The sequence below is a fragment of the Rhinopithecus roxellana genome, chromosome 9 (assembly GCF_007565055.1).
Source record: "Rhinopithecus roxellana isolate Shanxi Qingling chromosome 9, ASM756505v1, whole genome shotgun sequence".
Lineage (NCBI taxonomy): Eukaryota > Metazoa > Chordata > Mammalia > Primates > Cercopithecidae > Rhinopithecus > Rhinopithecus roxellana.
The window spans coordinates 19,434,462-19,457,250 of NC_044557.1; the positions used below are offsets into that span (position 1 = coordinate 19,434,462).

The following is a 22,789-nucleotide window of genomic DNA, read 5'->3' on the forward strand; positions in this document are numbered from 1 at the left end:
GTTTTTAAAAAGAAGGAAATCCTGCCATCCATCATTTGTAACAACCTGATTGTACCTGGAGGACATTATGCTAAGTGAAATAAGCCAGACACTCAAAGACAAATGCTGCATTATCTCACTTATACATAGTATCTTAAAAATAAAGTCAAACACATAGTGACAGAAATTAGACGGTAGTCACCAGGGGGTGGAGGCGTGGGTGAAAAGAGAAGACATTGGTCAAATATGTTAAAAATTTATTAATTTCTTATATAATCTTATATAATGTTATAACTTTCAGTTATAAGATTAATAAATTCAGAAGATCTAATGCACATCATGGTCACTATAGTTAATAATAATGTTTAGTTGACTTAAAATTTGCTAAGAATAAACCTCAAATGTTCAATAAATGTTTTTCAGTTATTTTATTTATTTATTTATTTATTTATTTATTTATTTTTATTTTGAGACAGAGTCTCGTTCTGTCAATGTTCAATAAATGTTCAATAAATAGCTCAAATAAATGAGCTAAGGCGAGAGCCAAAGTGGGCAGGGAGATGAGGATTGCCTGTGGGTAGTACCTCTGGCAGCTGAGCAGTAAGTCTTTTATTTTTAACTGGGAACCTGTGCTGCATTATTTCATTTTCAATTTATTTGTGCTGAGAGCTGCAAAATAGAACAAAGTTAACAAAATTCAAGTTTCTTCAACTGTTTTCTCAGCATTTCTAAACATTATCCCCATTTTAAATTCAAATCTCATAATAATGTATGCTAATGATTAATGATCTGAGTTTTGAAATTTAGACTCCTTGTGTTTATTTAAATTACAATTAATTCTGTTGTACGTTCCAATTTTGATACATGCAGGATATAATCTACATTTGTATGAATGAATATATGTTTCAAGGAACTGTGACGTTTAACTTTTGAGAAGTTAGAATCTCTACCAATTACTTTCTCTCTGAATATTTTGCTACAGGCCACTTATTCCATCAAAATTGAGGGGAAACCATATACTTTCCTGCTTGAAAAACAGTAAGTTACCATTTTTTTCATTCATTATTTTTAGTGTCTCAGATTTTGACAATCACTACCCTAAATTGAGCTTAAATAAGAGACTGAATATTAGATTCATTTAACATTTTATATCTTCTCTGTGATTCATTTCAGTCATCAATTTCAGGTTGTCATTTTGAGACTGTTGCAGGGGAGCACTCTGCCTTTTCCTAGGTTCCAGAAGGAAGGAAGGAAGGAGCTGAATTTTTATAAACTTGCGAAGGACTCTCATTGCTGTTTTATGACACTAAGAATTTTGGGGTTGTTTTTACCAACATCATGAAAACATCATGTAAACTAACATCATGTAAAGTAACATCATGAAAACTAATGTAAATATATAAAATCTATTGTTACTTGTTAACAAAGTATATGAGCCATAAAATTACAGTTGAATCTAAAAGAAAACCTCTTTTGAAATCTGGCAGACCTACCTATTACTGTACATACATCTGTGTTTTTCAGTTATTTTATTTATTTATTTATTTATTTATTTATTTATTTATTTATTTATTTATTTTTATTTTGAGACAGAGTCTCGTTCTGTCACCAGGCTGGAGCACAGTGGCATGATCTTGGCTCAACCTCTGCCTCCTGGGTTTAAGCGATTCTCCTGCCTCAGTCTCCCAAGTACACACGCCACCACACCCAGATAATTTTTGTATTTTTAATAGAGTCGGGATTTCACCAGGATGTTCTCGATTTCCAGACCTCGTGATCCGCCTGCCTCGGCCTCCAAAAGTGCTGGGATTACAGGCATGAGCCACCGCACCTGGCCTATTTTATTTTATTTCATTTTATTTTATTTTTGAGACAGGGTCTCACTCAGTTGCCCACGCTGGAGTGCAGTGGTGCAATCGTAACTCACTGCAGCCTAGATTTCTTTAGCTCAAGCCATCCTCTCGCCTTGACCTCCCAAGTAGCTAAGACTACAGGCACACACCACCATGACCCACCAATTCACTTTTATTTTTACTTTTATTTTTAGTAGAGATGAGTGGTCTCCATATGTTGCCCCGGCTGGTCTTGAACTCCTTAGCTCAAGCAATCCTCCAGGTTTGGCCTTCCAAAGTGCTGGTATAACATGTGTGAGCCACTATACCTGGCCCTAGCTGATTATTTTAAATTCATTAAAGCATCCACACATTTTTCTGATTATACTGGTTATTGTTCTTTCTTATATTCACAATATGGTATCAAAAAGCAGCAAGTTAATATAGAGATAAGTCCATTTCATTTTTAGATGTTTGTATTGAAAGTAAATTTTGTTTAATTTTATTATTCTGGAAGTTATTTTTTAATTAATGATATAATTACAATGAAGTGTCATTATTTTTATTGAATTAGGTCATTTTTACACCCACATTTCCTGGTGTATTTATACAATGAATCAGGAACATTGTATGTAGATTCTTCATTTTCAAAGGTAAGTTTTGGTTTCTGCCAAGTAAATGTACATTTTTTTATGTGGTTAAGGTGCCATTGTTGGGGAGGAAATGAATGCTTTATGGCCCACATAATTATTGAGAAAACAGATTACAAAATTAAATATAATGTGGCAATTATTATGAAAGCATATTGAATAGAACTATGTTTTTAAAAATCTGGAACTTAGGAATCATTTCTCCAAAAAGGACATTTAAAGTATGTCTGGAAGTATTAGTAGGAGTTTTAGAAAAAAAGTTTTAGGAAGCAGCGAAGACACACTGAGAAGTTTCAATCGATATATGAGAGGGCCTGGGCAGTGGAGAAAATGGTAGACATTACCTTACAGAAAGACCCCAGGGAACTAATGAGAGTGAGGATACGAAAAAGTAGACAGTGTACCGAACCTTAATAGGTCCAAATGTGAAACCGCGGAATTGGAGTTGTAGCAGAAAAACTTTTTTCTTTTTGGTTTTTTTTTGTTTGTTTGTTTGTTTGTTTTTTGAGACGAGGGCTCACTCTGTCACCCCAGTGCAATCTTGGCTCACTGCATCCTGTGCCTCCCAGGCTCAGGTGATCCTCCCACCTTAGCCTCCCGAGTAGCTGGGACTATAGGTACACAACACCACACCCAGATAATTTTTGTATTTTTAGTAGAGTCGGGATTTCACCATTTTGCCCAGGCTGGTCTCAAGCTCCTAGGTTCAAGTAATCTGCCTACCTTGGCCTCCTAAAGTGCTGGGATTACAGGCTAAAAGACATTAAAGAGTCAAGAAAGTTTTGAAATTATATGAGAAAGTTCACTTTACCCTGTAAGATATTTATTACACCCTGTAAGGTATTTATTACTCTGTAAGACATTTATTCACGCGACTGGGAGGAAGTGAAAGGCAATGACTGGTCACACTCTATTGCTGAATTGGAACTGAGAGATGACGAAATCTACAGTATGGTAACTGGTAAAGGATTTTCCCTCCCTACCAAATTACAATTCGAAGTCAGAAAAAAAAAAAAAAAAATTACGTGAGACACTTGTTTTGAGCCATGTGACAATAGGCCGATTAGGAATTTTGTACCTGAGAGAATGTAAGCACAGGAGGTGAATTTCATGTTTAAGTTTGCCCCCTACTGTAGATAGTCTGCACCATAGCATCCAGACATGGAACCAAGCAGAAATCTGAGAGTTTGGAGTTTAAGGTTGCTGATTACTGTTGATTTTTAGGTTTTCTATATTTTGAATATGTCCTTTGTCAAACATGTGCTTTGCAAATATTTTGTCCCTGTCGGTGATTTGTCTTACTTTTCAAATGGTCTTTGCTGATCAAAGAGTTTTATTTTTGATGAGGGCTAATTTATCAACAATTTCTTGTTATGATTGGCTGTTTGCATGTCATACCTATGGACTCTACATAACAGTAGTTTCTGAAGACTTTCTGGGGGTTTTTTAAGTTTATACTTTACATTTAATTCTTTATCTATGTTGAGGTAATGTATAAGGTGTGGAATTTGGATCAAAGTTCAGTCTTGACTAGATGTATAATAGTTACAACACTATGTTTTTAAAAGGCTATATTTCTGCTTTGAATTGCTCTTTTAACTACTTTGTCAAAAAAATCTGTGGATCTAGTGTGGATATATGTCTGGGTTGTTAACTAGAGTGGTTTTTCCCACTTTATTATTCTTTCTTAAACTTTTTAAACTTCTATTCTAGATATTTTGCTTTTTTATGTAAGATTTAGATAAAGCTACTCCATGTGCAAAAAAAAAAAACTTGCTAGGACTATGATAGAAATTGTGTTAAATCCATAGATCAATTTGGGGAGAACTGACATCTTTACTATGTTAAGTTTTCCAATTCAAAAACACAGTAAGTCTCTCAATTTATTTGGTCTTTTACATATGTCTTTCACTAGTGTTTTTGTTATTTCAGCTTTCAGATCCTATACATTTTTTAGGTTTATACCTAAGTATTTCATTTTATTGGAGCAACTGTAAATGATATTGTGTTTTAATTTTAGTTTCCACGTGTATACTGTTCTAGTGATGCAATTCATTTTCTGGGTTTCATCTACTATTCTACAATCTTGCTAAATTCACCAATTAGTTCTAAAAGGGCTTTTTAATAGATGCCTTGAGATTTCCTACATAGACACGTCTTTAACAAATATAGACAATTTTCTTTCTTCATTTTCAACCAGTATGTCAGTCTGCTTTTCATTTCTTTGCCTTGCCTCACTGTAATTTAATAAAATGTCCAGGACCATGCTGAATAACCATAGTGAGGGCATTCTTCGATTATTCTCAGTTTCCTGGAAAACATATTCAGTCTTTCATTGTGAAAAAATAATTTTAGCTTTAGGTTTTCTTATAGTCTCTGTATGAAGCTGAGAAAATTCTCCTCTATTTCTAGCCTGCTAAAAGTTTATTTTGTTCTTTTTGTTCATTAATGGCTATTTAGTTACAGAAAATGCTTTTTCTACATCAGTTGATAGGATTACAAGTTTTTCTTTTATTTTTTGGTCTTTTGGCATGCTGGATCGAATTGATTTATTTTTAAATCTTGAAATAGTTTTGCATACCTAAAAAATTACAACCAAGTCCTGGCATGATTAATTATAATTTTTTTTACACATGACTTATTATCTTGAGGTTTCTCTCATCAATATTCATGAGAGATAATGATCTGCAAGTTTTGTTTTGTACTGACTTTGATTTTTGTGTTAGGGTCATAATAATGTATGGATAAGATCCTATAAAGGAAGCTGAAATTTGCTTTTTCTGCATCTATTAATTTCATCCTGTAAATTGTATTATTTATTATATAATATAGTGTATCACATTAACTGATTATCTTATGTTGAACTACTATCACATTCCAGAGATAAACCCCACCTGGTCATAGTGTAGGACACTTTTAATATTCTGTTGCATTCAGATGTTTTTGAGACTTTTTCCATCTATGTGCATCAGGAATATTGGCTTGTAGTTTTCTTTTCCTATAATGATTTATGTGGCTTTGATGTCTGGCTTCGTAGGGTAAGTTTGGAAGTGTTTCCTTTTTCAGTTTTTTGCAAGAGTTTAAGAATGGTTGTTGTGGCATTGATTATTCTTTAAATGTTTGGTAGAGTTCAACAGTAAAGTTCTCTGATCCTGCTCTTTTGCTTGTCAGTAGGTTTTGATTAATCTAATCTTCATTCTAGTTGTGAGTCCTTTTAAATTTTGTACTTCGTTATGATTCAATCTTGGCAGTTTCTATGTTTCTAGAAATTTATCAGTTTCTTCTGGATTATCCAGTTTGCTGACAGAAAGTTGTTCATACTAGTCTCTTACATGATCTTTTTCTGTTTCTGTGGGATTAGTTAGAAAGTCTCTGTTTTATTTTTGATTTTATTTATTTGCATCCTTTCTATTTTCTTAGCATAGCTAAGTTTAATTGTCAATTTTGTTTCTTTTCAAAACATGAACTTCTTTGTTTCTATATTGGTTTTTCTATTTTTATTTTATTTCTGTTCTAATCTTTGTTTTTTTAATTTTCTCTGCTAATTTGGGGCTTAGTTTCATCGTGTTTTTCTAGATCCTTCAGATAAACATATTTGAGATATGCCTTTTTTAATGTAGGCATATATTGCTATGAACTCTTCTCATAGTATTGCTTTTCCTGCATCCATTTGTTTTAATATTTTTTGTTTACTTTTATTTTTATGTTTTCACTTATTTCAAGGTATTTTCTAATTTCTGTTCTGATGTTATTCTTTCAGTCAATAGTTATTCAATAGTGTGTCAATTTCAACATATATGTTAATATTTTAGTTTGCCTTATACTATTTATTTTTAGCTTCTTTCTGTTGGGTTCAGAAAAGACACTTCTTATGATTTCAATCTTTTTAAAATTTTTAGATTTGTTTTTTAGCCTAATATGTGATCTGTCTGGAAAAGATCCAAGTGTACTTTAGAAGAAAGTGTATTCTTCTGCTGTTCAATGAAATTCCTTAAATGTTTTTTAGAACTATTTGATTTATAGTAATATTCAAATCTTCTGTTTTCTTATTAATCTTCTCTTTGGATGTTCTATTCATTATTTATAATAAGGTATTAAAGTCTCTTGTTATTATAGTATTGGTGTCTCTTTCTTCCTTCAGATTTATTTACATGTTCTAATATTGAGTGTGTACATATTTATAAGTAATCTATCTTCTTCAGATATTGACCCTGAAAAATGTCATTTTTTCTCTTATGATGGTTTATGTGTTAAAATCTATTTTCTTTGATATAAGCATACAAATCTCTGTCCCCTTTTGCTTACCATTTGCATAGAATTCATTTTTCCATCTCTTTACCTTCATCCTATATGTGTACTTAAGTCTCAAGTGAGTTTCTTATAGATTTTGTAAGAAATCTATAATGCTTGTATAGCATTCTTTTTGGCTTAATTTTTCTTTCAGCGCTTTTAAAAAATGTCTCATCCCACTCTCTTCTGGCCAGCATGGTTTCTTCTGACAAAAAAAAAAAAAAAAAAAAAAAAGGCTGTTCACAGTCCTATGGAGTTTCCTTTGTATGCGACAAGTTGCCATTCTTTTGTAGCTTACAAAATTCTCTTTGTTTTTGATCTTTGAATGTTTGATTAAAATAGATCTAGGTGTGGATATCTTTGGGTTCCCTGGGAAGAGAGTGACCTAATCTCTCTACCAGCTTTAGGGAGCCTAGTTTTGCATCCTCCCAGCGTGTCTGTCTCTATATTAGTTTCTGATTACTCACAAAGGTAATTTCCCCATATAATGTTGCTGAATTGGTATGCTTGTGGGGAGAAGAAGTGTCCTGGGATTCCTATTTCACAATCTGGCTGTAATAATATTTTTAATATTATTTAATATTTAAAATAATATTTTAAAATTATTTTAGTAATAATATTTTAAATATTATTTAAACCCCATTTTTTTCTTTTTAAAGTATAAATTATAGATCTTCTGCTATTGTTTTACAAGTTATTGAGACATCATACACTTTTCAGCCACTTGTCCTCTATTTTGTAGGTTGGGTATATGGAATTGAATTCTCCTTAACCCTGGTGATCCTATCCACTGCCATCTGTACTCCAGATTATAGAGCTTATTCAGTGATTCACTTGTTTGTTTATTATATATTTCAGTTCTAATATTTTCATTTGTTCCCTTTTTGGCTTCTATTTATTTCCTAAGATTTTCTGTTATTTCATTTATTTCAAGAGAATTTGTCATTATTCATTAGTGCAATTTTTATTACTTCTTTCAAATATTTTTTAATATCCTATGACTCATCTCAACGATGTCATCAGTTGATTTTCTTTTCTCATTCCTGTTGGGATATTCCTGGTCCTTGTTATAATGAATTATTTTGATTGTATCCTTGACATTTAGTCAAGGCTCTTGACCTTCTTTTAATATTCTATTTTAGAAGACAGTCATTCAGTTTGAGCTTTGTTTTACTGGAGTCCACTGTTCCAATAACAGTTTTTCTTTACAATATTATTCTGTTGTGTTTCATTGTTCTGGCTGCATTGGACCTTCTGCTGCCTCTTAAGCAGTTAAGCTAGAGGTATAAATCGTACTTCCGTGGGCCAGGTAGTGTTTCTCTTTGAGGTGGGTAAGGAAAGATCCATAGGATGGAGAACATTTATCCTGCCTTTTCTCCGCTACTAGATTTCAGTGTGCTTGATTCTATCTCTGCTGGTGACCCTGGTTGAAGATAGCTCCTATCTGAATGATCTTTTTCTACTTACAGTAGGGAAAAATGGGAAGTAACTCCTGAGGATCGTTTTCTCCTGCTGGGTGCACAGCCGGAAGCTATTGAGTCTGGATTACTCTCTACTGCTGGAGAGAGGTTGGGACCTGGCTTGCCTTCTACCTCTTTGTGAGGGGCTTATAGATTCAGATCCTGCTGGCACCACCGCAAGTGCAGGTGACTGCTGCTGTTGCTGGACATGGAGCAGGGTATGGATTTCCCTGCTTGAGTTTGATAGTCTTGATGGTGTGAGTGTAATAGGCACATTGCTGTAAATGTGTGTTTGGGTAGGATTGATTGGTCCACTTGGGCTCTGATAACTGCTACTGGGGTAAATTTGGCCTACCAGTGTCAGCAATTGGGAATAGAAATTATGAAAATGTTTAGGAGCTAATAACATAGCAGAAAAGAACTGAGAGAAAGAGATTGTAGATTAATATGGAGATTCAATACCTGATAAATAATATTATGATAATGGTTAAATATGAATTCTTGACAATATATAGGAAGTAAAGATGAGAGCTAGGACTTTGTTTCCAAATCATTTATGAATATATCTTTCTGTATTCCTTTTTAGGGTCATTGCTTTTACCAAGGATATGCTGCAGACATTCCAAAATCAGCTGTGACACTACGCACCTGTTCTGGACTCAGGTAATGGCATATTCCAGATATGTACATTGAGATTTTATGTGAGCCTTTAATTTCCAGAAACTTCCTGAAGGGCAGAATAAATACAGAGAAATATAAACTTTATTTTCTTAAATACTTTTCTTTTTTACGTATTCTTTTGATCTTTTTTTCTGTTCTCTTTTTCTCTATCCCAGGCTGGCAAGCATAAAATGTATTCAGAAAAAAACTCTTACTAGCATAAAGTGTATTCAAATGCACCAATAACATTTTTATTTCTTTTTTGTATTTGAATATCCAGAGGATTATTGCAGTTAGATAATATCAGTTATGGTATTGAACCATTGGAATCTTCACCTACATATGAGCATGTAGTTTATCGAATAAAAAATGATGCTATTGGTCATTCCTCCTTTCGAGAAAATTACCCTGTGGCTCAGTATATAGATCAGTCCTACAGGATTCTTGTCAAGTCAGATGTGAGTATTCTCATTTATGAGTTCTTCATTGGTCTTGCTGTTGATAAGGCTATTCACAGCGAAATTCTGAAATTTGACACATTTGGAGAACAAATTTAAACTGATATTTATGATATTAAAAAGTTCAGTTGTAGGATATTTGTTTAAAGCGTGTATTTGTTTATTCAGATATTTAGAAAATGTAATCGTTATAAACACACATAATTCTAAAGCATCATAACCTGTTTCCTTAATTGCGGGGATTTTTATTGACATACAGTTATTTTTATATTGATTTTGTATCTTACTAAGAAAATTATTACCAATTTGATCAAATTGCTTTATAAGTTTTTTGGCACATGCATTTTTTTTATTTAAAGGTGTTATTTTCATAGAAAATGTAAAAGTGAAAAGGAGGCAAGATAATACACTAGAAATTGTAGAAATTGTGTGAAACCTCATTGTTTAAAGATAGTGCTCTTAATATTTTGATGTAATTCTTCCAATTGTTCTAAATACCAATTTATAAATTGTGATGGTATATACATTACTCACTAATATAAGTTTATACTTAAAATGGACATATTTTATTGAATGTAAACCCCAATAAAGTTAACATGAAGAAGTAGAAGTACAAACACATGAAGAAAATAAAGGCAACATTTGGGGAAATGTTTACGGATGTTAGTTCACTTTGAAGATTGGTGAGGGAGTGGTGTGCTACAGAGTACATAGTAATGTTAAAAGGGGAAGGAAATATGGGATTTTTCCTCATTTCAGTGACTTTTTGACAATTCTAATTATCAACAACATAAAGTAAAATGCTTCTGATTTTCTTGTAAAATTTGTAGTTGGAATCCCACCTGCTAAGTGTGTTCCCATCCTCTTGTGTTATTACTTATATCTATATTCGTGTATCTGTGTCTGTGTATCTATCATCCATCTGCATATAGATAGATAGGTAGCTAAATGGATGGATATTCTATATCTCACTTGTGAGTGTGTGTGTATATGTATTGCGCATGACAACTGCAATGTAAAAATTTTGAAAATGTGCTATTTAATTCATGTCCTCTATTTCACAGATAAATTCAGGTGCCATGCTATCGAAAAGAACTCTGAAAATACAAATCATTATGGATAAAGCCATGGTATGCAATATCAGTATGTTTATTATATCTTTGCTTTTGTTGAAATTCAGAGAGCATATGAATAAAAAACTCTCAACGTTTTCAATGCAGATATATTTTAATCTGTTTGAATGTGTGTCTCAGTCTAGCAGGAGATAAAGAAATGTTTTCACTTGTCTTTATAGTGACATGGGGGATCAATATTTATATATTGATTTCTAAATCGATATCAATTGTCCCAATAATGTATAACTTCATGTGGAAGGGTTCCACTACACTCTAATCTATTGTAGCATATCTAGCTGCAGATACTTTTAGATCCACTCCAGTTGTTGATTGAAATTCTTCAATCTATTTCTATTTTTAAGTGAGTTATTTTATTACTCAGTTGGAAATCTTTGTTATTAAATATTATCCTCAGAAGATTACTTTATGTTTTATAGTCACTTACCATCTCGGATAGAAGTTCTGTATCTTAAAAATGGGAAGAACCATAGAATGTTGATTTTTTTCTCAAAAGAATTGATAACTATGGATGTAGGTTAAATAATACTTTACTATTAGTGTTCTTACATCCCATCAATTGTTTGCTTATTTGTTTCTTCTTTCCTACACTTGGATCAATGGGTTATATTTAACCTTTATTTTATTTATTTATTTATTTATTTGCTATGCTTCTCTTTCCAGTCTCCAACCTTAGTAGTTTCCCTAGGGATTCTGATTAGTATTCTTTACTGATCATAATCTAGAATTAATGTTATACCACTTCATTAATAATGTAAGAGCCTCAGAGCAGTAAAATTTCATTTAACCCTGGTAAGTCATTATGATTCTGTTTTTAAATATTTTTACCTCTCCATGTGTTATAAACTGAAAAATAGATTTTTAAAACTTAAATATTCAATGATTTTAAAAAGAAATTAAAGAAATAAAAAGTATTATATATGAATATGTATTCATAAATGTTCATACATATGTATTTCATATATATTTCAAAAGTATTTCATATATATGAATATATATGAAAATATATACACACACACACACACACACATATGTTTTTCACTTGCAGAGCTTTTCATACCTTCTAGTAGGTCTTAATCTATGATATTTCTCTTTAGCCTGCTGGATTCTCCTCAGTTTCTTTTCATCTGAAATTGTCTTTATTTCATCTTCACTTTTTAAACATTTCTTTTGGAAATAATTTGAAACTCTCAGAAAAGTTACAAGAATAAAATAATACAAAGAGGACCCTTATTCTCTTTTCTCACATTTATTAATATTGTATCCCATTATCACTTGTGCACTCTTCGTTTAAATTTGAAAGTAACTTGTAAAGCTCATCATGAAGCTTTACTCTTACATTCTTTAGTGTGTATTTGCCTAGAATAAGCTTATCATCTCATATAACCACAACAGAGGTATCCATTTCATTAAAAATAGCATTGTTAAAATATTTTTATCAAGTCCACTATAACTTAGTTGCATTGTATTCAGATAATGTGATTTAAGTGACACTCTGTTTCTTATTCAAAGATGTGTTCTATGGCCTGATATTGGTTAATATGAATCAATGTGCATAAAACTTTTACTTGTATTTGAAAAAAAAATACATATTCTTATTGTTGTATATAAGCTTCTATGTATGTATATTTTATCCAACATTCCTTTGGGTTTTTAAAGTCTTGGGTATCTTTCCTATTAATTTTTCCTCTTAATTTATTTGTTATTAAGAGACCTATGTAAAATATCTCAGTATGATAGTCAGCTTCTATTTTTAATTGTGTTAAATCTTGTTTTATATATTTTGCAGCCATGTTTTTAGTTATAAGCAAATTTAAAAAGTCTCCATCTCCCTGATGAATTATTTTATTAATACGTTGCAATAAGCATGTCCATTTTTTGCCCTTAAGTTTTATTCTTATCAATGTATTATGTTAGTTAATATAATTATCACATAACATATTTTTTCTTTTGTAGTATTTTCCTGATGTTAGATGATGTGTTTTCATCCTTTGATTATTAATATTTCTATGTACTTATATTTTATGGGTCCTTTAAATTTTTAATTTGCATATAGTTGTTTTTTCATTGTCTTTGTCATCTAGTGTTTGGTCTGTTGATATCTTGTGATTATTGATATATAAACACAAAACTGATATACTGATATGTAATTGATTGATATATAGTCTCAAAATTGAAATTTTGATATACAATTGATTGATATATAATCACAAAATATCAACAGACTAAACAGTAAATAAATGACAAAGACAATAAAAAACAACTATATGCAAATTGAAATTTTAAATTAATTAATTAATTAAATTTTTTAAAAGCTAGCTACTTGGATTACAGGCGCCAGCCTCCACATCGGGCTAACCAGTAGGTTATTCACTCTTCATACCTTAATACTTTGACTTTGAATTTCTTTATCTGTAAAGAGGAAGATAATCACAATTACCTCATTTTAATATCATTGATTAATTTATAAAATGCTAAGCCGATGTTTAAAACCTGGTAAGCTGTGATATATTTTAATTCTATTTAGGGCCTCTTCAATTGACCACTGAGTTACTTTTACATTTATATTTAAATCCACTTAAAATGTGGTAGTTAGTTGTTTTTAACTAATGATTAAGAAACAAAATTTGTCTTTCAGTATGATTATATGGGCTCTGCGGTGGCAGTTGCAGTTGAGAAAGTTTTCCAAATCTTTGGTCTTATCAACACTGTAAGTATTTATATTTTATATTTAAGTAAGCAATATAGCAATTAATGAAGTAAAATTGTTTGTGTTTGTGTACATATGTATAGCATTTACATTTTAACAAAAAGTAAAAATGTAAATGTAGCCCAACCACTAGTTTTATCCACCAATGATTTTATCTTCAAAAAATAGTAAATTAAATATATTAGCATTAGATATTGAGAAGTAATGTCATATTTATGGTTACCTAAAATTGTAAAACACTTAATTTCTGTTCTCAGATGTTTTCCCAGCTTAATGTAACAGTTATGCTGTCTTCCTTGGAGATCTGGTCAGATCAAAATAAGATTTCAACAAGTGGTCATGCTGATGAAATACTACAGCGATTTTTGCCTTGGAAACAAAAACTTTTGTTTCAAAGGTCTTATGATATGACATACTTATTAATGTAAGTACTTTATTCATATTTAGAAAGGTTTGATCAAATTATCTTAGCTATCATAATTATATATAAATTTTATATAACAAAAAATTATTAAAAAGCTATCTCAAACTGTATTGGTGAACTGTAAAATATTAAGATTCTAATAACCATGTAAGACACTAATTAAATCATAGTAGCTCATAGTAACCTGTTTAATTATAGAAAAGTAATAAGCTGAAAAATAGAAAGTCTTGTGATAAAAACATGATACCTCTCTGTAAAGACCTTCTCACTGGTAAATAATTGAAACTATCACTTTAACATTACATAAATATAAGTTAATTCATTGAATGCAATAATTGCATAAAATGCTTCTTACAATATGAAATATTAATAAAAAACTAAAACAGACTACTTTATTCTCCCTGTGGTTTCCTTCTGGTATTTCTATACTGACCTAAGATATAGCTATTTACCTACTTGGTCTATATCTTTCAAAAGTCTTTACATATTTTTATTTTACTAACTTGATTATTTCATATGCAAAAATCAAAAACCCAATTTAAAGACCTTAGGCAATATGTGGAATATATTTATCAATGTATTGGAATAAAGAGTCTCTAGGATTGCAGAGAAATATCACACTATAAATATATAAGGATAGTTTCTACACCCTACCTCTCTTTCTCTTCATACATCTGATGAATATTTTATCTCTATTGCTTTCAGTCCTACCTTTCTTCACACTTTTGGAGTTAGTTTACTACATACAAATTACAGCAATAAACACTTTTGACTTTTATATCATGGAATTAATTATATCCTTCCAGTGATGATTAATTTTTTGAAAGAATCAGGCACTGCTAGGTTTTGGGCTGTGTATTAGATAATGTTAAACAACTTTTAGTACTTAACTTTGTATGAACTATAGGGGATACCCAAATCTTAATGACTGAAAGCATAAGACATTATACGTAATTTCTGTGTTTTGGAGAAAGCATACCTTTATATAGAAATCCAACTCATAAAATGTGAGTAAGTTATTGCTATTTTGAAATACACATATCCACAAGAAAAATTTCATTATTCAGTTATAGGAACCATTCTACTTATGTGGGAGCAACATATCATGGAATGGCATGTGATCCAAAGTTTGCAACAGGAATTGCTCTGGTAATCTCTCACACTGTTTTGATAAATCTTTGGAAACTGTATTTTTAGATTTGGGAAATCAAATGTAATTTTTCAAGAGGTTTCTTGCTGGGAGTGAAAACAGGTAACATAAAATGTATAACTCTAGCCATTTTCAAGTGTACAGTTTAGTAGTGTTAAGTATATTCCCACTGTTGTGAAACAAATCTCTGGAACATTTTTAAAAAAAAAACTGAAACTCTATACCCATTAACCACCTGGAAACCACCATTTAACTTTCTGTTTCCATCAATTCGATAACTTCATATTCCTCATATAAGTGCAGTCATACAGTATGTTCTTTCTGTGACTGGTTTATTTCATTTAACATAATCTCTTCAATGTTAATCTATGTTGTAGCACGTGACAGAATTTCCATTGTTTTGATGACTGAAATGTATTTAATTGTAAGTATATACCACATTTTCTTTATCCTGTCATCTGACAATGGATGTCTAGGTTATTTCCATATCTTGGCTACTGTATGTAATGCTGCAATAAACATGGAAGCTCATGTATCTCCTTGATATTCTGATTCTATTACTTTTGGATAAATACTGTCTTAACAATCAATTTTCTATCACTTATTACAGAATACCTTAAACTGTGTAATTTTAGAGAAATTTATTCCTTATAGTTGTGGAAGTTGCAAAGTCTAAGGTAAAGAGGCCACATCTGGTGAGTGCATGTGGCTGATGAAAATGCTGCAAGGTGACACAGGGCATCACGTGGCAAGGGACCTGAGCATGCCAGGTCAGGTCTCTCTTCCTCTTCTTATAAAGCCACCAGTCTCATTCTTAGGATAGCCCGTTTATACTTTAATCCATGAACGGATTCATCCTTTCATGAATTTCTCTAATTTCTCTAAATTTTTTAGTAGTTAAATAGTTTGAGGTTTTAGATTTAAGACTTTAATTCATTTTTATTTGAATTTTGTGTATGGTGAGAGATAAGAGTCTAGTTTAATTTTTCTGCCCATGGATATCCAATTTTCCCAGCACCATTTATTGAAGAGACTGTTTTCTCCCCGGTGTATGTTCTTGGCACCTTTGTCAAAAATGAGTTCACTGTAGCTGTGTGGATTTGTTTCTAGGTTCTCTATTCTGTTCCATTGGTCTAAATATCTGCTTTTATGCCAGTACCATGCTATTTTGGTTACTGTAGCTATGTAGCATAATTTGTAGTCAGGTAATGTAATTCCCCCAACTTTGTTATTTTGGCTTTGCCTATTCTGGGACTTCTGTGGTTCCATATATATTGTCGGATTTTTTTCTATTTCTGTGAATCATGTCATCAGTATTTTGAGAGGGTTTGCACTGAATCTGGAGATTGTTTTCGGTAGTGTGGGCATTTTAGCAATATGGATTCTTCCAATCCATAAACATGGAATACCTTTTCATTTTTTTTGTTTCCTCTTCAATTTCTTACATCAGCGTTTTAATACTTTATAGTTTCCATTACTGAGATCTTTCACTTCTTTGGTTAATTTCTAGGTATTTAATTTTATTGGTGGCTATTGAAAATGTTATCACATTTAAAATGTTCTCTTCCAGATTATTTTCTGTTGGTACATAGAAATGCTACTGATTTTTGTTTGTCGATTTTGTATCCTACAAATTTACTGAATTTGTTTATCAATTCTAATAGTTTTTTCATGGAATCTTTAGGTTTTCTCAAGTATAAGATTATATCATCTTCAAACATGGATAACTTGACTTTTGATTTTTCAATTTGGATGCCCTTTATTTCTTGTCTGATTGCTCTAGCTAGGACTTTCAGTACTATGTTGAATAACTGTGGAGAAAGTGTCCTTTTCATATTCCAGATCACAGAGGAAAGGCTTTCAGTTTTTCCTCAGTGAGTGTGATACTAACTGTGGGTCTGTCATATATGGCTTTTATCATTTTGAGGCCAGCTTCTTCTATACTAGCTTTTGAGTATTTTCTTATTATTATTATACTTGAAGTTCTAGGGTCCATGTGCACAACGTGCAGGTTTTTTACATATGTATACATGTGCCATGTTGCTGTACTGCACCCATTAACTCGTCATTTACATTAGGTATATCTCCTAATGCTATCCCTCTCCCCCAACCCCCTCCCCACAATAGGACCCGGTGTGTGATGCTTCCCTTCCTGTGTCCAAGTGTTCTCATTGCTCAATTCCCATTTATGAGTGAGAACATGCGATATTTGTTTTTCTGTTCTTGTGATAGTTTGCTGAGAATGATGATTTCCAGCTGCATCCATGTCCCTACAAGGGACACGAACTCATCCTTTTTTATGGCTGCATAGTATTCCATGGTGTATATGTGCCACATTTCCTTAATCCAGTCTGTCACTGATGGACATTTGGGTTGACTCCAAGTCTCTGCTGTTGTGAATAGTGCCACAATAAACATACGTGTGCATGTGTCTTTATAGCAGCATGACTTATAATCCTTTGGGTATATACCCAGTAAGGGGATGGCTGGGTCATATGGTACTTCTAGTTCTAGATCCTTGAGGAATCAACACACTGTTTTCCACAATGGTTGAACTAGTTTACAGTCCCACCAACAGTGTAAAAGTGTTCCTATTTCTCCACATCCTCTCCAGCACCTGTTGTGTCCTGACTTTTTAAAGATTGCCATTCTAAATGGTGTGAGATGGTATCTCATTGTGGTTTTGATTTGCATTTCTCTGATGGCAAGTGATGATGAGCATTTTTTCATGTGTCTGTTGGCTGTATGAATGTCTTCTTTTGAGAAGTGTCTGTTCATATCTTTTGCCCAGTTTTTGATGAGTTTGTTTATTTTTAATCTTGTAAATTTCTTTGAATTCTTTGTAGGTTCTGGATATTAGCCCTTTGTCAGATGAGTAGATTGCAAACATTTTCTCCCATTCTGTAGGTTGCCTGTTCACTCTGGATGGTAGTTTGTTTTGCTGTGCAGAAGCTCTTTAGTTAAATTAGATCCCATTTGTCGATTTTGGCTTTTGTTGCCATTGCTTTTGGTGTTTTAGACATGAAGTCCTTGCCCATGCCTATGTCCTGAATGGTATCACCTAGGTTTTCTTCTAGGGTGTTTATGATTTTAGGTCTAACATTTAAGTATCTAATCCATCTTGAATGAATTTTTGTATAAGGAGTAAGGAAAGGATCCAGTTTCAGCTTTCTACTTATGGCTAGCCAGTTTTCCCAGCACCATTTATTAAATAGGGAATCCTTTCCCCATTTCTTGTTTTTGTCAGGATTATCAAAGATCAGATGGCTGTAGATGTGTGTTATTATTTCTGAGGGCTCTGTTCTGTTCCATTGGTCTATCTCTCTGTTTTGGTACCAGTACCATGCTGTTGTGGTTACTGTAGCCTTGTAGTATAGTGTGAAGTCAGGTAGCATGATGCCTCCAGCTTTGTTCTCTTGGCTTAGGATAGTCTTGGCAATGCAGGGTCTTTTTTGGTTCCATATGAACTTTAAAGCAGTTTTCTCCAATTCTGTGAAGAAAGTCATTGGTAGCTTAATGGGGATGGCATTGAATCTATAAATTACCTTGGGCAGTATGGCCATTTTCACAATATTGATTCTTCCTATCCATGAGCATGGTATGTTCTTCCATTTGTTTGTGTCCTCTTTGATTTCACTGAGCAGTGGTTTGTAGTTCTCCTTGAAGAGGTCCTTCACATTTCTTGTAAATTGGATTCCTAGGTGTTTTATTCTCTTTGAAGCTATTGTGAATGGAAGTTCATTCATGATTTGGCTCTTTGTTTGTTTGTTACTAGTATATAAGAATGCTTGTGATTTTTGCACATTGATTTTGTATCCTGAGACTTTGCTGAAGTTGCTTATCAGCTTAAGGAGATTTTGGACAGAGATGATGGGGTTTTCAAAATATACAATCCTGTCATCTGCAAACAGGGACAATTTGACTTCTTCTTTTCCTAACTGAATACCCTTGATTTCTTTCTCTTGCCTGATTGCCCTAGCCAGAACTTCCAACACTATGTTGAATAGGAGTGGTGAGAGAGGGCATCCCTGTCTTGGGCCAGTTTTCAAAGGGAATGCTTCCAGTTTTTGCCCATTCAGTATGATATTAGCTGTGGGTTTGTCATATATAGCTCTTATTATTTTGAGATACATTCTATTAATACCAAATTTATTGAGAATTTTTAGCATGAAGGGCATCTATTCAGATAGTCATGTGGTCTTTGTATTTGGTTCTGTTTATATGCTGGATTATGTTTATTGATTTGCGTATGTTGAACAAGCCTTGCATCCCAGGGATGAAGCCCACTTCATCATGGTGGATAAGCTTTTTGATGTGCTGCTGGATTCTGTTTGCCAGGATTTTATTGAGGATTTTTGCATCGACGTTCTTCAGGGTTATTGGTCTAAAATCTCTTTTTTTGTTGTATCTCTGTCAGGCTTTGGTATCAGGATGATGTTGGCCTCATAAAATGAGTTAAGGAGGATTCCCTCTTTTTCTATTGATTGGAATAGTTTCAGAACGAATGGTACCAACTCCTCCTTGTACCTCTGGTAGAATTCGGCTGTGAATCCATCTGGTCCTGGATTTTTTTTGGTTGGTAGGCTATTAATTATTGCCTCAATTTCAGAGCCTACTATTGGTCTATTCAGGGATTCAACTTCTTCCTGGTTTAGTCTTGGAAGAGTGTAAGTGTCCAGGAAATTATCCATTTCTTCTAGGTTTTCTAGTTTATTTGCATAGAGGTGTTTATAGTATTCTCTGATGGTAGTTTTTATTTCTGTGGCGTCGGTGGTGATATCCCCTTTATCATTTTTTATTGCGTCTATTTGATTCTCTTCTCTTTTCTTCTTTATTAGTCTTGCTAACGGTCTATCAATTTTGTTGATCTTTCCAAAAAGCAGCTCCTGGATTCATTGATTTTTTTGGAGGGTATTTTGTGTCTCTATCTCCTTCAGTTCTGCTCTGATCTTAGTTATTTTTTGCCTTCTGCTAGCTTTTGAATGTGTTTGCTCTTGCTTCTCTAGTTCTTTTAATTGCAATGCTAGGGTGTCAATTTTAGATCTTTCCTGCTTTCTCTTGTGGGCATTTAGTGCTATACATTTCCCTCTACATACTGCTTTAAATGTGTCCCAGACATTCTGGTATGTTGTATCTTTGTTCTCATTGATTTCAAAGAACATCTTTATTTCTGCCTTCTTTTCGTTATGTACCCAGTAGTCATTCAGGAGCAGGTTGTTCAGTTTCCATGTAGTTGAGCAATTTTGATTGAGTTTCTTAGTCCTGAGTTCTAGTTTGATTGCCACTGTGGTCTGAGAGACAGTTTGTTATAATTTCTGTTCTTGTACATTTGCTGAGGAGTGCTTTACTTCCAACTATGTGGTCAATTTTGGAATAAGTGTGATGTGGTGTTGAGAAGAATGTATATTCTGTTGATTTGAGGTGGAGAGTTCTGTAGATGTCTATTAGGTCTGCTTGGTGCAGAGTTCAATTCAGTTCAATTCCTAGATATCCTTGTTAACTTTCTGTCTCTTTGATCTGTCTAATGTTGACAGTGGAGTGTTGAAGTCTCCCATTATTATTGTATGGGAGTCTAAGTCTCTTTTTAAGTCTCCAAGGACTTGCTTTATGAATCTGGGTGCTCCTGTACTGGGTGCATATATATTTAGGATAGTTAGCTCTTCCTGTTGAATTGATCCCTTTACCATTATATAATGGCCTTCTTTGTCTCTTTTGATCTTTGATGGTTTAAAGTCTGTTTTATCAGAGACTAGGATTGCAACCCCTGCTTTTTTTTGTTCTCCATTTGCTTGGTAGATCTTCCTCCATCCCTTTATTTTGAGCCTATGTATGTCTCCGCACGTGAGATGGGTCTCCTGAATACAGCAGACTGATGGGTCTTGACTCTTGATCCAGTTTGCCAGTCTGTGTCTTTTAATTGGAGCATTTAGTCCATTTACATTTAAGGTTCATATTGTTATGTGTGAACTTGATCCTGTCATTATGATATTAGCTGGTTTTTTTGCTTGCTAGTTGATGCAGTTTCTTCCTAGCATCGATGGACTTTACATTTTGGCATGTTTTTGCAGTAGCTGGTACCTGTTGTTCCTTTCCATGCTTAGTGCTTCTTTCATGATCTCTTGTAGGGCAGGCCTGGTAGTGACAAAATCTCTAAGCGTTTGCTGGTCTGTAAAGGATGTTATTTCTCCTTCACTTATGAAACTTAGTTTGGCTGGATATGAAATTCTGGGTTGAAAATTCTTTTTTTTAAGAATGTTGAATATTGTCCCTCACTCTCTTCTGGCTTGGAGAGTTTCTGCCGAGAGGTCTGCTGTTAGTCTGATGGGCTTCCCTTTGTGAGTAACCTGACCTTTCTCTCTGGCTGCCCTTAAGATTTTTTCCTTCATTTCAACTTTGGTGAATCTGACAGTTATGTGTCTTGGAGTTGCTCTTCTCGAGGAGTATCTTTGTGGCAATCTCTGTATTTCATGAATTTGGATGTTGGCCTGCCTTACTAGGTTGGGGAAGTTCTCCTGGATGATATCCTGCAGAGTGTTTTCCAACTTGGTTCCATTATCCCCCTCACTTTCAGGCACACCAATCAGATGTAGATTTGGTCTTTTCACATAATCCCATACTTCTTGGAGGCTTTGTCCATTTCTTTTTACTCTTTTTTCTCCACACTTCTCTCTTCATTTCATTCATTTGATCTTCAATTGCTGATACTCTTTCTTCCAGTTGATCGAGTCAGTTACTGAAGCTTGTGCATTTGTCACGTATTTCTCGTGTTATGGTTTTCATCTCTATCAGTTCTTTTAAGGTCTTCTCTGCATTGATTATTCTAGTTATCTGTTCATCCATTCTTTTTTCAAGGTTTTTAGTTTCTTTGTGCTGGTTATGTAGTTCCTCCTTTAGCTCTGAGAAGTTTGATCAACTGAAGCCTTCTTCTCTCAGCCCGTGAAAGTCATTCTCTGTCCAGCTTTGTTCCATTGCTGGCGATGAGCTGCATTCCTTTGGAGTGGGAGATGCGCTCTGATTTTTTGAATTTCCAGCTTTTCTGCACTGCTTTTTCCCCATCTTTGTGATTTTATCTGCCTTCGGTCTTTGACGATGGTGACGTACTGATGGGGTTTTGGTGTGGGTGTCCTTTCTGTTTGTTAGTTTTCCTTCTAACAGTCAGGACCTGAACTCAGCTGTTCGTCTGTTGGAGTTTGCCTGCTGTCCACTCCAGACCCTGTTTGCCTGGGTATCAGCAGCAGAGGCTGCAGGAGATAGAATATTACTGAACAGCAAGTGTTGCTGTCTGATTTTTGCTCTGGAAGCTTCGTCTCAGGGGTGTACCCCACCGTGTGAGGTGTGAGGTGTCAGTCTGCACCTAGTGGGGGATGTCTCCGAGTTAGGCTACTCAGGGCTCAGGGACCCACTTGAGCAGGCAGTCTGTCTGTTCTCAGATCTCAGCCTCCATGCTGGGAGATGCATTGCTCTCTTCAATGTGTCAGACAGGGGCATTTACCTCTGCCGAGGTTTCTGCTGCTTTTTGTTTAGCTATGCCCTGTCCCCAGAGGACGAGTCTACAGAGGCAGGCTGGCCTCCTTGAGCTGCAGTGGGCTCCACCCAATTCAAGCTTCCTGGTGGCTTTGTTTACCCATTTAACCTCAGCAATGGCTGGCGCCCCTCCCCCAGCTTCGCTGCCACCTTGCAGTTAGATCTCAGACTGCTGTGCTAGCAATGAGGGAGCTCTCACTTGTCAGGCTGCACCAGCTGACCAGCACCAATTGTCTGGCACTCCCCAGTGAGATGATCCCAGTACCTCAGTTGAAAATGCAGAAATCACCCGTCTTCTGTGTCACTAACGCTGGGAGCTGGAGGCTGGAGCTGTTTCTATTCGGCCATCTTGGGCGCACCCCCGCTTTTGGGTATTTTTATCACCAAGAGATTTTGAAGTTGATCAAAGGCTTTTTCAACATCAATTGAAATAATCACATGGTTTTTGTCCTTGATTTCCATTGATAAGATGTAGCACATTGATTGATTTGCATGTGTTGAACCATCCTTGCATCCCAG

At 34.0% G+C, this 22,789-nt stretch overlaps 1 protein-coding gene across 2 annotated transcripts in view; it reads left to right on the plus strand.

The window, feature by feature from the left end:
- Positions 1-22,789, plus strand: part of LOC104676326 (A disintegrin and metallopeptidase domain 3-like) — an 85,387-nt gene that overhangs the window by 7,641 nt on the left and 54,957 nt on the right. For both annotated transcript variants that reach the window (XR_749891.2, XM_010381109.2), the window contains 8 exons: positions 962-1,017; positions 2,386-2,464; positions 8,798-8,874; positions 9,152-9,329; positions 10,394-10,459; positions 13,101-13,172; positions 13,430-13,596; positions 14,664-14,745. Coding sequence is in view for 1 of the 2 variants with exons in the window: in XM_010381109.2 (XP_010379411.2) it covers positions 962-1,017; positions 2,386-2,464; positions 8,798-8,874; positions 9,152-9,329; positions 10,394-10,459; positions 13,101-13,172; positions 13,430-13,596; positions 14,664-14,745 (777 nt within the window). In the remaining variant the exon portion in view is untranslated. The remainder of the gene's footprint in view (positions 1-961; positions 1,018-2,385; positions 2,465-8,797; positions 8,875-9,151; positions 9,330-10,393; positions 10,460-13,100; positions 13,173-13,429; positions 13,597-14,663; positions 14,746-22,789) is intronic.